The sequence below is a fragment of the Triticum urartu genome, chromosome 3A (genome assembly GCF_056163025.1).
Source record: "Triticum urartu cultivar PI428250 chromosome 3A, HENAU_Tu73, whole genome shotgun sequence".
Classification (NCBI taxonomy): domain Eukaryota; kingdom Viridiplantae; phylum Streptophyta; class Magnoliopsida; order Poales; family Poaceae; genus Triticum; species Triticum urartu.
Genome location: NC_141875.1, coordinates 621,978,620 through 621,990,052, shown reverse-complemented (window position 1 = coordinate 621,990,052; position 11,433 = coordinate 621,978,620). Strand labels below are relative to the sequence as shown.

The 11,433-nt window shown below is 47.5% G+C and overlaps 2 protein-coding genes and 1 non-coding gene across 3 annotated transcripts; 2 read left to right on the top strand and 1 right to left on the bottom strand.

Moving 5' to 3' along the window:
* Positions 1 to 3,254: 3,254 nt before the first annotated feature.
* RECA2 (recA DNA recombination family protein) lies at positions 3,255 to 8,152 on the bottom strand. The gene is made up of 8 exons (XM_048709436.2): positions 7,877 to 8,152; positions 7,059 to 7,116; positions 6,524 to 6,741; positions 6,210 to 6,303; positions 5,298 to 5,470; positions 4,952 to 5,098; positions 4,354 to 4,491; positions 3,255 to 3,985 (listed from the first exon to the last, which is right to left on the bottom strand). Exons 1-8 carry the CDS (start codon positions 7,955 to 7,957, stop codon positions 3,593 to 3,595), a joined length of 1,302 nt encoding a protein of 433 aa, XP_048565393.1. The 5' UTR covers positions 7,958 to 8,152; the 3' UTR covers positions 3,255 to 3,592.
* A 253-nt stretch (positions 8,153 to 8,405) lies between these two features.
* LOC125545487 (GDP-L-galactose phosphorylase 1) lies at positions 8,406 to 10,981 on the top strand. The gene is made up of 7 exons (XM_048709437.2): positions 8,406 to 8,748; positions 9,262 to 9,371; positions 9,463 to 9,522; positions 9,606 to 9,848; positions 9,940 to 10,125; positions 10,195 to 10,443; positions 10,539 to 10,981. Exons 1-7 carry the CDS (start codon positions 8,643 to 8,645, stop codon positions 10,776 to 10,778), a joined length of 1,194 nt encoding a protein of 397 aa, XP_048565394.1. The 5' UTR covers positions 8,406 to 8,642; the 3' UTR covers positions 10,779 to 10,981.
* A 125-nt stretch (positions 10,982 to 11,106) lies between these two features.
* TRNAI-AAU (transfer RNA isoleucine (anticodon AAU)) lies at positions 11,107 to 11,180 on the top strand. Its single transcript has one exon. It is a non-coding gene; the product is annotated as a tRNA-Ile (tRNA).
* Positions 11,181 to 11,433: the final 253 nt, after the last annotated feature.

Here is an 11,433-nt window from a genome sequence, read left to right as displayed (position 1 = left end):
CCGTCATCACGCTGTCGTGCTGACGCAGCTCTCCCTCGATCTCAACTGGATCTAGAGTTCGTGGGACGTTACCGAGCTGAACGTGTGCAGATCACGGATGTGCCGTATCTTCTGTGCTAGGATGGGTCGGATCGTGAAGACGTACGACTACATCAACCGCGTTGTCATAACGCTTCCGCTTACGGTCTACAAGGATACGTGGACAACACTCTTTCCCTCTTGTTGTTATGCATCATATAGATGGATCCTGCGTGTGCGTAGATTTTTTTTCGAAATTACTGTATTCCCCAACAGTTATGTCGCCGGTGCTCACTGTCCATATCTTGACTCGTATGATGCTTGTTGCTACCGCTGAGAGATGAAGAAAGGGGATAGTGAACGGTGAGAAAGGTGTGAGAGGATTTATGGCGTCGCTTCGAGAAATAACGTGGCGTCTCAACCACGTACCCCCTCCTAGCGGTCGCTCGGGTCTGGCTCACTGAAAATGACTATTCTCCGTTCATCCAGAGCTAGGCTTTGACTTGCTTTGAGTTTCGTGCGATGCATGTCCGGATTACGTAGACGACGAAACAGACAAAAACTAGAGTAATATTACATCTACGTGAAACACATATGTAAATTAACATAAACAACAACGTGGTGGGCTGGGATTGGAGAGAGGGCGAGGAAGGGGCCCACCCCCATTAAAAATATCAGCGTGGGGCGTAGCATTATTGCAAAAACTGTATCCCTTTAGCCCGATCGAGAGGATCGCTGGCAAGCAAATAGACCTTAACTCTACCACTAATCGAGTGGTACACACAGTTTGCAGTGAGGAGAGTGCAAGCTCGTATGTACTGTACAACCAGTCGCTGCTAGAGAAGCCCAGCCCGTGGTGAAATGGGGCCGTGCTCGTGCTGGCCTATTTCCGGCTTAAGCCGTCCACGTCACGCGTGGAAACTAGCAGGGTGACGGGACAGTGGGGCACGTACGTGGACGTTGATGGATCAGGAGAGACGCGAGATCGACGATGACATCTTCGTCTCCACCGCATCGACTGTTGGCAGCAGGCAGGCTTAAGTTAACCCATGCAACGACTGGTCCTCCGTGCTAATTTGAAAACCAAGCAAGCAGAGCACGCTGGTCTGGTACCACTGGTGAAACACGAATTCCCCTGTCTGTTTGCAGCAGCGTGTTTCACCAAGTACGGCGACGTCGACGTCGACGTCGACGTGGAGAGAGAGAGAGAGAGAGAGAGAGAGAGAGAGAGAGAGATTCCTTGCTTCCACATGGCAGGATGCGGTGGACGAGACTAGGGCCACATGGCACGGTGCTCAGTCTCCGTGTCTGCCTCGCGTGGCGTGGCAGCAATTAACCAGCTGGACGGATCGGTCGGGGCGATAACAATTCCGTCCTTTTCCACCGGCTCCGGGCCGTAGCACGCCGCGCCCTCTCGCCGATCGCTCTCGCTGCCTGCCATGCCCGTTGCTGTGTGATGTTTCAGTCCCCACGCCGTCGGTAAGATCGAGGGGGAAGCTCGGCAGGCAGGCGTCCCTCTCCCGATCGCCAGGCGACCCAACAGCAGTAACAAGCTCTCCCGTGGCAGCGTTGTGTTCTCCCGTGGCCGGGATGCATGGTGGTAGGGACGTAGGGTACGTACGAGTAGTATGAACTATGAAGTGAAGCTTGGGCATCGCTCCACATAACGTTCTTTCCGTGCTAGAAAACGGCCAGGCATGGCCCCCCGCAGCGACCATGGCCACCACGTCCCCGCCTACATCAGCAGCAGGACAAAGAATGTGCCAAGCTCGAGTTTGGTTGTCACCACCATCACCGCAGCTATTACCCAGGCCAGGAATGTGCAGCCGCGCCAACAGTTCAGGTTTGGCGCCTGTTCCCCGGCCGTACACAACCCCTTAACACACTACTAGCTCCCAAACCCAACGAAATTGACCACCCAGGCACAATACTATGCCAGCATCCAGCGGCGCCTCCAGGCTCCGCATTGGCCAGGACTTCTTTTTTCGAATCAAGACAAGCAAGGCCCCAAGAGCACAGCATCAGCTTACGCTCCTCGCAGCGCACATTAGCATGTGAGGGCGCATATGGCCATGTCCCCCGGGCTCTGCACGTACGGCATCGGCCGGCCGAGAGGGGCGTCGTGGTGGCTCTGGCCACCAGGTGACCGGGTGCACCGCATCGATCATATCCTCGGATCCGTCCGTCACATGGGGGGACGGAGCCAGCGGCACGGGGCGCGGTGGAGAGCCACGCCGCCATTGATCGGGCGGTACGGGCGCCGCATCGGCGACGTGGTCTGGTTGCAGAGCGCGAGGCACGAGAGACCCGCCAGCCCGGGCCGTGGCGATTAACCTGAATTTTCAGACCTGAAAGCTCGTGGGCGGCTGTTCTTCAGGACTCTTCACGGACGCACGGCCCGGAAACGATCTGATTCGATCCCGCATACAAGGAGCAGGTGAATAGATCGGGGTCACCAAACAGCAAATTATTATGATCGGTTGCGTAGACCCTTCTTCGGCGAAATCATGTCGGTTTTCCTTGAAGAGATGGACTGTTACTACATGATCTACGAATCATTGGGTGTGTCAATTAGTGCTTGGCATTCATTCAGGAAGAGGGAGCCGCTCCTACCACGAGAGAGAGATATTTAGTGGACGTTAACCAACAGTTAGAGGCGCTGGTACGGGAGTGGAGCGTACTTCAATGGTGCACATGGGGGCTCAACGGAAAGCACTTGTTATTGTCTTCTACTAACCTTAACCAACCATACTCATGGAACATTCATTGGGGTCGTTTGACTTGCTAAAGGAAATGGCTGGCCAATGGCCGAAAGACACAGACGATCGATTGGAAGGAAGGATGAGTAGTAGCTTCCATCTCTTTTGGACTTGGATAAAAAGAAGAAAAAGGACCCCCATGAAGTACACCTGCTGGAGCATTTTAACACCGCAACGAACGAAAAGTGCTTGCACTGGCACAAATCATTGGATGCCTTGACGCCCACGTGGCCATAACTCCGGAAGAAAGCCATGCCATTGTCACGCCACTCTTGTTCTTTCATAACGAAGGGAAAAAATGATTGCTATATCCTGGAGATCTCTGAATGAAAAATCTTCAGGAAAAATGGCAGATGACAAGCATAAAGAAGCAATGACATGCCCAGACCAAACTTGTTTCTGGGTTCTGTGCTGCTCAATGCAACACCCGAAATTTTTTGCATCTCAGTGCTGCCGCTCAAAGCAACTGCTCTCATGTTAAGGCCGAAATGGAGCAGGAGAATCAAATTCTTCAAGTAGCAGCAGCAACTGTAGCTGCTCAGTCAAGAATGTTGCTGGACCTTACTTAGACAAGAGGAAATAGTCAAGGCATGCAACATATATACATGATTACATGCTACTGTACTGAATCCTGATCCCTCCCCTCGCCCCCTCCTCCCCAAATCCACCCCAATGCCTACCCTAAGCAGCTACCATAATTTTGCCTCTCGAGCACCCTTCCTCATTTTCCAGTACAGTAAGAACACAAGGTCCCAAGTCCAAAATACAATCCTCCGCGCCGCAAGTAACGTTCCTAGCTCACTTATCATCGCTGGTTAAGCCCCGATTATAGCGGCCATATCCTCTTCCGATGACGTTTCAGGTCTGACAATCTCTTCAGGCGAATCGTCCAGCAGATCGTCCTCAGCCTCCGGCTTTCTAGGCGGTTCAGTTTGGATCAATCTCCTTAGCTCCATCTCCAGTTCTTTCGCGGCGCTCTCGTTTTTAGTAAGGAAAGCTTTAACGGCATCTTTACCATGGAACTGCTGTTCGTTGAAAGAATAATACGCGCCCCCGGTCTTTTTAACAAGCCTGTGCTTTAACCCAAGATCAAAAAGCTCTGAACTGCGGCATATTCCTTTTCCAAATTCCAGCTCAAACTGTGCAGTCCTGAACGGTGGGGCATGCTTGTTTTTCACAATCTTCACAGTAACCTGACTTCCTATAATCTGCAAACAAAATTCATTGTCATCATTTCCACGAGATTGTTAGATAAGCAGCGTGTATAATGGTTCAAGCCACTCATCTCACATGCCATATGAGGAACCTAATCTGCAAGGGCAGTTATTTTATTTTACCCAGTGATGGCATAACTTAATATTCAATTCACTGCATTGATAGCAAAAAACAAGCCTCTAAGAGTTGCATGTATCGCATGTCTAACAGAAGTTCAGCACAAAGAGAATTAAAAAAAATGTCTCATGCAGGTATGACCCTCAAAAGAAGTCAGTTTTGAACACCAAAACCAACATGTTAAAAGTATCAGTAAATTTCCAAAAACAGCTAATGGTAAGGATATAATGAATTAGTACATTACCTCTTCACCTTTCTTTACCATGCCAATTCGCCTGATGTTCAGGCGAACTGAGGCATAAAATTTAAGGGCATTTCCACCGGAAGTGACCTCTTGTGGCCCTCCAAATCCTCCCCCAAACGTCTGTACCTTAGACCTGATCTGCAACGTGTTTAAGGATACAAATTATTAAAAAAAATCAAAATATGTGAAGACGAAAAGACTGGAGAGGTTATTGCAATGCCAAACATGGGAATTTTCAGGAGAAATGCAGGATAAATGTGCATAATAATGATGGCCATCTCCAATTAATCATGCCCAACAGAGGATCAAGAAGAACCAGTTGTATATATACTTTTAATGTTTCTTAATCTTCAAAGAAAAACATTTCCTAGCTTCAGCGGAATATCATTCTGGAAGTTTCCAGGTAATTATACCCTCAAGTAAAATTAAAATGGCTATCAAGACTTATTGACTTGCATCGATAAAATAAATCCAAATTCCAGTAGTAGATGAATAATTGCAAAATTATGTGAGTTGTCTACTCACCATTGAGCCATAGAAGGAATCCTATGCCAACTAAGAAGTAAAAAACTCAAAGAAATGGCCGTATAATTAGTACCTGATTAATAAATAGCAAAACTGTCTGGGATAGTGAAAGAGAATGGCTCAGTTTGCGAAGAGCTTGACTCATCAGTCTGGCTTGGAGAGCCACATGTGCATCACCCATCTCTCCATCAAGCTCGGTCTTGGGGACAAGAGCTGCTACCTGCACAATAGAATAAGATGAATAGTGTAAATAACTCTGAAATGAAGGAAGAATTTTGGTTATTAAGATTGAGTAGCATGCTTAAAGTATTAACTTGACAATGCACTAATTTGAGCAGTATTGCAGTCATGATTAAGTAGAAACTAATTCTGCTATGAAATAGAAAATCAGATGGGAGGGGCAGCGGTCAAGGTCTTACACTGTCAACAACAACAACATCAACAGAGCCACTTCGAATCAGCGTGTCTACAAGACTGAGTGCTTGCTCAGCAGAGTCTGGCTGAGAGAGAAGCAAGTTACCGGTGTCGACACCAATTGACTCTGCCAGAGTTGGATCCAAAGCATGCTCTGCATCTACAAATGCACAATAACCTAGAGACAAGGCAAACCAAAAAAATAAAAAATAGTTAAGTTGAATTTCGATAGCCACAGGACTATGCCTATAAACTTGAGTACACTTAAACCAAGATTTAATTCCTTCAACACGTTTAACTGTGCCAAGTAAAAAATTGTGGCTCATACTGAAACAAAGTAAATCAGGATTATGGAAGAGCTCCCATTCATGGACTCATAGTTGACTTATCTTCATATTACGTACTCTTATGCATAAATTAAATTTTCACCACATTCTATTCTTTAAGCATAAAAGAGCATGTATCATATCAGATGCAAACAGAAAGGTCCAAAATTAAATACACTGGATTACTAATGTACAGCACAAATAATTTGGGAATTGACATGAAAAGAAACTCAGCGTGAGAACTTTTAGCCAATTGTTCGAATAGTTTGGGGTTTAATAGGGAGGTTTGAGAAGCAACGTGTGTACAAAACAGAATTAACAATACATCTTAAGGTTCACGTTATTAAGCAGTTGCAGGTTAGCAGAACCTTGATTAATGCATGCTACATCAACAGCAGTTGAATAAATAATATTTCTGAATCACCACGCGCTCAGTCCTATACGGACATGCTACGAAGTCCACACTTACTTCCATAGACTGAAGGGGAACACAGAAGGGTGCCACTTTTCTCTAGTACTAGTAATTAGCCAATCACAAGAAAAGGAAAACAGAACATCGAAAGGAAGTCAGTTTCAAAGTTTTGGGCTTACCACCGCCGCTAAGCTTTTGTGCTTCTGCAATAACGTGAAGAGCAAGAGTTGTCTTTCCTGAAGCCTCTGGGCCGTACACCTCTATAACACGTCCCTGCAAAGAATAATGTAATGCCAATTTTACAAAACAAAATACATCATTGCAAGAAAACCATAAATGGTTGCTAAAAGATAACACCATGAACGGGACTAGTGACTAAAGTCAAATGTAAAAGAACAATTTTGTGGTACCAAGCAGATTACAAATTGCAACATAATGAGCATCAAAGAGCTTCCACTCTGAAGAACATATGTAACTGTATGGGAATGTGTACCTTTGGAAGCCCACCAATTCCCAGTGCCAGATCCAAAGAGAAAGATCCGGTAGACACAACAGGTACTTCTCTATGACCTTCAGAGCGGCCAAGCCACATTATTGCTCCTTTCCCGAACGAAGTTGTTATTTGATCAATGGCCTGATGTAAAGCCAAGTCTTTCTTTGACATATTCTCCTCACCGGAGTCGGTGCCACTTGACTTTGACTTCTTTTTGGCTAACCATAAGAGACGAATCAGTACATGATTCAGTATGTAGTACGAGTGGAACATAGTTGGAGCAAATCATGCAGTGCAATACCGCAGTGCAGGTAACAGTAAGAAGTACTAAGAAATGATTCATTAGGTGGTAGCAATGAAGCATAATGGAAGACAAATAAGTAATCATGCAACTGAATTTCCTAAAATTATATGTAGGTTCAAATATCAGTTCGAACAACAAAATTAAGCAATTATAAATCGATCCACATATTGCAATGCTCAGAATACATGGCAGAATATTTGCATGAACATATGGAGAAATGATGTCTACAACCTTTAGATGCGAAATCTCGGCAATGAAAGGTAGAGCCACATATCACCTGCCTATAGCTCTGCAGAAATATCAAAGCATTAGCAACAACATATCACTGTTCCATTGTTCGTAAACCATTGATTCTTATGAAATTGCCCCACATAAATCAGCATCCTCTTATAGCCCATTAGGGAGAGACACTTGGTGAACTCTACTGCGCTATCGCGTTTCCTTCAGTAATTCTTTTGAAGCCTATCGCGTGTGATACATTTCTTCCATTGATTTTATTTAATCCCTAACGGATACAAGCATACCAGAAAGGCGCTGCAAACAAACTCTTCAGGCCAGCTAGACGGCTACAACTTGCAAGGATGAAAATTGCATGGCGCTAATCGAGTCTAAAAAAAGCAGTTGATCTATTTTCAGTACTCCATCACAGGTAATAAATCTAAATAAAGCAGACAACATATTATCACGAATTGCATTTTCAAACGGCAGGTTCAGAACAGGGGGTGATAGGATATATACCTTAAAACAAATCAGTAAAAGAATAGTGTTTAAAACGGCGTCATCTGGTGAAATACACTAAATTGGAGCGGGTTTACAGGCTCTCACGGTGGGAAATCGAGATTAAAACAGGAGAAATCGGGGCCTAAAAAAGGAACGCAGCCGATCAAACTCCGAGACCAGAGCAGGGCTCTGGCATCCGATCACTGCAGCGGAAGCATTGGGCTCGTCCGCTCTGGCTGCGCGCCCCCAACCCCCAACCCGTCCGAAAATGAAAACAACACACGCTTTGCGCACACAGCGGAGAGGGCAGGAGCAGGGAGAGTTTCGACCTCGGGGCTGGAGGCGGTGGCGGCCGAGGCGGCGGAGGCGATGGCCCGCCGCAGCGACGCGCGCCTCAGGAGGGTCGCCATGGCGGCTCGGCGGTCTCCGTCCCCTGCAGCCGCGAGGGGAGGATTTGGGGAGGGATGGGGGGCTAGGGTTTAGGGTTTTGCGCGCTCGGTTTTTTCTTTTCTGCTCAGTGTTTTCGGCCGCCGCCTCCTCCTCTTGTTTTGCGCCTCCGGTCTCTGCTCTGCTCCCCGTTCTCGGGCGACGGGAGGCGCGGGCGAGCGCCCCACTGCTGGCCCGCACACCATGGGGACCTGCGACGACCAACGTGGGACCCACTTGTCTGCGTCGACGAACTGCCCGAGACCGGTGTGGACCATGTCCACGGAAGTGTTTTTTTTAAGCAAGCGTCCACGGAAGTACGACCTCCTTTTCTTCTTCCCCCTGGAACTACAGGCCCACGCACAGTCAAACAGCACAGCCGCTTTCTCTGGACTGGAGGCCCAATAAGAGGCCATATGGCCCGGCCCGGCCAGTACCTTCGTCTCCCTCGGTCCTGCCACTTTCTCCCCAAAGTTTCGAGTAAGATCCGGGCATCCGGCTCCCCTCCACCTCCACGTGGGATTCGCGTGAATTTCCCCGTCGTTCTCCAAGGACTGTGCCCCGAACCATCCGCTTCGGAGGGGCTCGCTTTGAGTGAGATCCAGTTCTTGGGCCGCCATTGCTGCGGCGCCCGCGTCCGTTCCCGGCAACAGGAGGAGGTCTCTGTGCATGCCCGTCATCTCCCCCCTTCCTTTCTCGCTTTTGCCAGCGCCGGCTGCTCCCGCGGCGTCGCGAGCTCGCTGGAACAGCTTCCCGCACCACCGGCTTTTGCGAGGTAATCTGAGCTCGCTTTCTCTGAAGTTCATGTCTTCTTTTGTGCTTCCGGTCAACTATGTATATGCTGTCGGTGTGGCCTTGGCGACTTGTCGCTGACGGTGGTTCGCCCCATTAGCCGTGCTCTGGAATGGATACACTTGAGGCTGAAATTAGAAATGTTCTGCGTATTTGATTTGATATCTGGGTTGCCTCTGAAGCTCCCGTTTGAGCTGAACTCAAATGCAGTGCAGATGCGAATGGGCTAATCTGGACTGTGGTCTTGGGCTAGAGCTGTACTGCTTAATATATGAAATTATGTACGGCTACATACGTTCTTGCTCCACTGCTAACTAGTACTCCAATGAAGCATAATGGAGTAGTTCAATATCGTTTTAGATCAAATCATTCGATTTACTTGAATTAGAATTAGTTATACTGAATGCGGTCAAAGTGGAACTTGGCAATGGGATTTGTTAGCATCGTCTCCTACGAATAAGTGTGATGTTTTTGTGTGGTCTGACGCCGCTGTCAGTTGAAACAAAAGCAGGCATGTGCAGCAACGGTTTTGATTCAACTAACTGCCTTCGTATGGAGGAGGTTGAGCCGAATTTATCCCCATTTCTCCACAAGCTTTTTAAAGAGGTTGGTACTGTTTGCACTTCTGTATGTTGTTGATAACTATAAACAGAAATGGAAACTGAGTGTATTGGGAAATGGCGAATGGTTGTTGCAGTGGGATGACCGCAAGGCGAGGGGATTGTTTCACCACAACATCACTACCTGTGAGACCAAGGTTTCACGTTCTTCTCTGATTAACTATACTGAGAATTATCTGGGTTTTTTCCCTAGTTGAATTTCCTAGTGTCACGTTGACAGGTGCTACCTGGAGAACACAATTTTGTTGCAACATTGATAGAAGGGCGTGACCAGAAGAAGCGGCCAACTGAATTTGGAATGAACCAAGTCCTCCAACCATTTCATAGTGACAAGTTCAATTTCACTAAAGTTAAACCAGAGGAGGTGATCTTCAGGTTCCAAGAAACTGAGAATGATTCTGCCCAGTATTTTGACGGAGCTCCTCCCACTGTTTCAGCTTCTCCTAGCAGCATTTTGATCAACGTCAGTGTGTCTCCGTCTCTGATATTACTTTAACCTCAGCTGGAAGCCTGGAATGAAAACTGATTTACTGTTTCTGTAATCTGTGTCACAGGTGAGCCCAATCGGGTACTGCCATGTGCTTTTGATCCCTCGAGTCCAGGAATGCTTACCACAAAGGGTTGATCAAGAGAGCTTCTTACTGGCCATGTACGTCGCAAGGGAGGCAAAGAATCCATTCTTCAGAGTTGGCTATAACAGTCTGGGTGCTTTCGCAACAATCAATCACCTCCATTTCCAAGTTAGTCATACTCAAACTTCACTGATTATCTCTGCCTTATGCTCCCCTCTCACAGATATTGCTTGTTAGGCATACTATCTGAAAGTGCAATATCCAGTCGAAAAGGCGCCGACAGAGAAACTGACAGTTGTAGGGAACGGTGTCACCATTTCTCAGCTGGTGTGGTACCCAGTAAGCGGCTTTGTATTTGAAGGCGGAGCGAGCCTGGAGGATCTGTCACAGGTCGTCTCAGATGCATGCATCTTCTTGCAAGAGAATAACAGACCTTTCAATGTCCTTATCTCTGAATCTGGCAAGAGAGTATTCCTTCTACTACAGGTACAGTACTGCAAATGCAACCTCGGCTTTATTTGTGAACTAGAACTGGATTGTCGGCTTAACATTTATCTCCCTCTGTTTGATCGACGAACCAGTGCTACGCTGAGAAGCAGGCTTCCGGGAAGGCGAGCCAGGAATTCCTCGACATGAGAATCAACCCAGCGGTGTGGGAGCTCAGCGGCCATCTGGTTCTGAAGAGGAGGAAGGACTACGACGAAGCATCTGCGGCAACACTATGCGGGTTTTTGGTTGAAGCGTCCCTGTCTGAAGCAGAGTTCCAGGAGCTGAAGAAGTGCGTCTTGGAGTTCCTGGCCAGTGGAAGTCCTGAAAAGTGAAAAGTAGAGATGAAACCAAACCAATTCTGAGGTGCTGATCAGTAATGTTGGGTGTGCTAAGTCGTTTCAGATATGCTGTCAGCTGTCAGTTCAGCATGGTCCTGAGGGTCTCTATGATTGTTCCATGTAACCAACTAAGTTGGTGACAACTTGTACATTGTCCTTCACTGTTTCGGAGCCGAATCACTCCATTTTTAATCAAAGCCTCAAACACCATGATCTTCCATCGCGCATGCGCTACCGAGGCCGTGCTATTTCGGGCGTACAATGGTTGCAACTAGTCCTGTCGGATTGGATATCTATCTTTTGTCGAAGAACGATGCCAAGTGGCCTATTAGCTCAGCTGGTTAGAGCGTCGTGCTAATAACGCGAAGGTCGCAGGTTCGAGACCTACATGGGCCAATAGTTTTTCCATGGCTTCGTTTCATTTCATTATTATTGCACGGGCAAACCATTTTATCGGAAGATGGACCCACCGTACAGACTCCACACAATAGTTTTTTTTTTGAGGGGGTCACCATAGCTCGGAGGCAGGGACGGAGACCATTTCATTTCATGCAGAAGTGGACCAGGCCCCATGCCACTTGCGTACCCTGCCCACCCATGAGCGAGCAGTCGAGCAGAGAGATTCCTGGAGGGGGAAGCCATGCAAGGG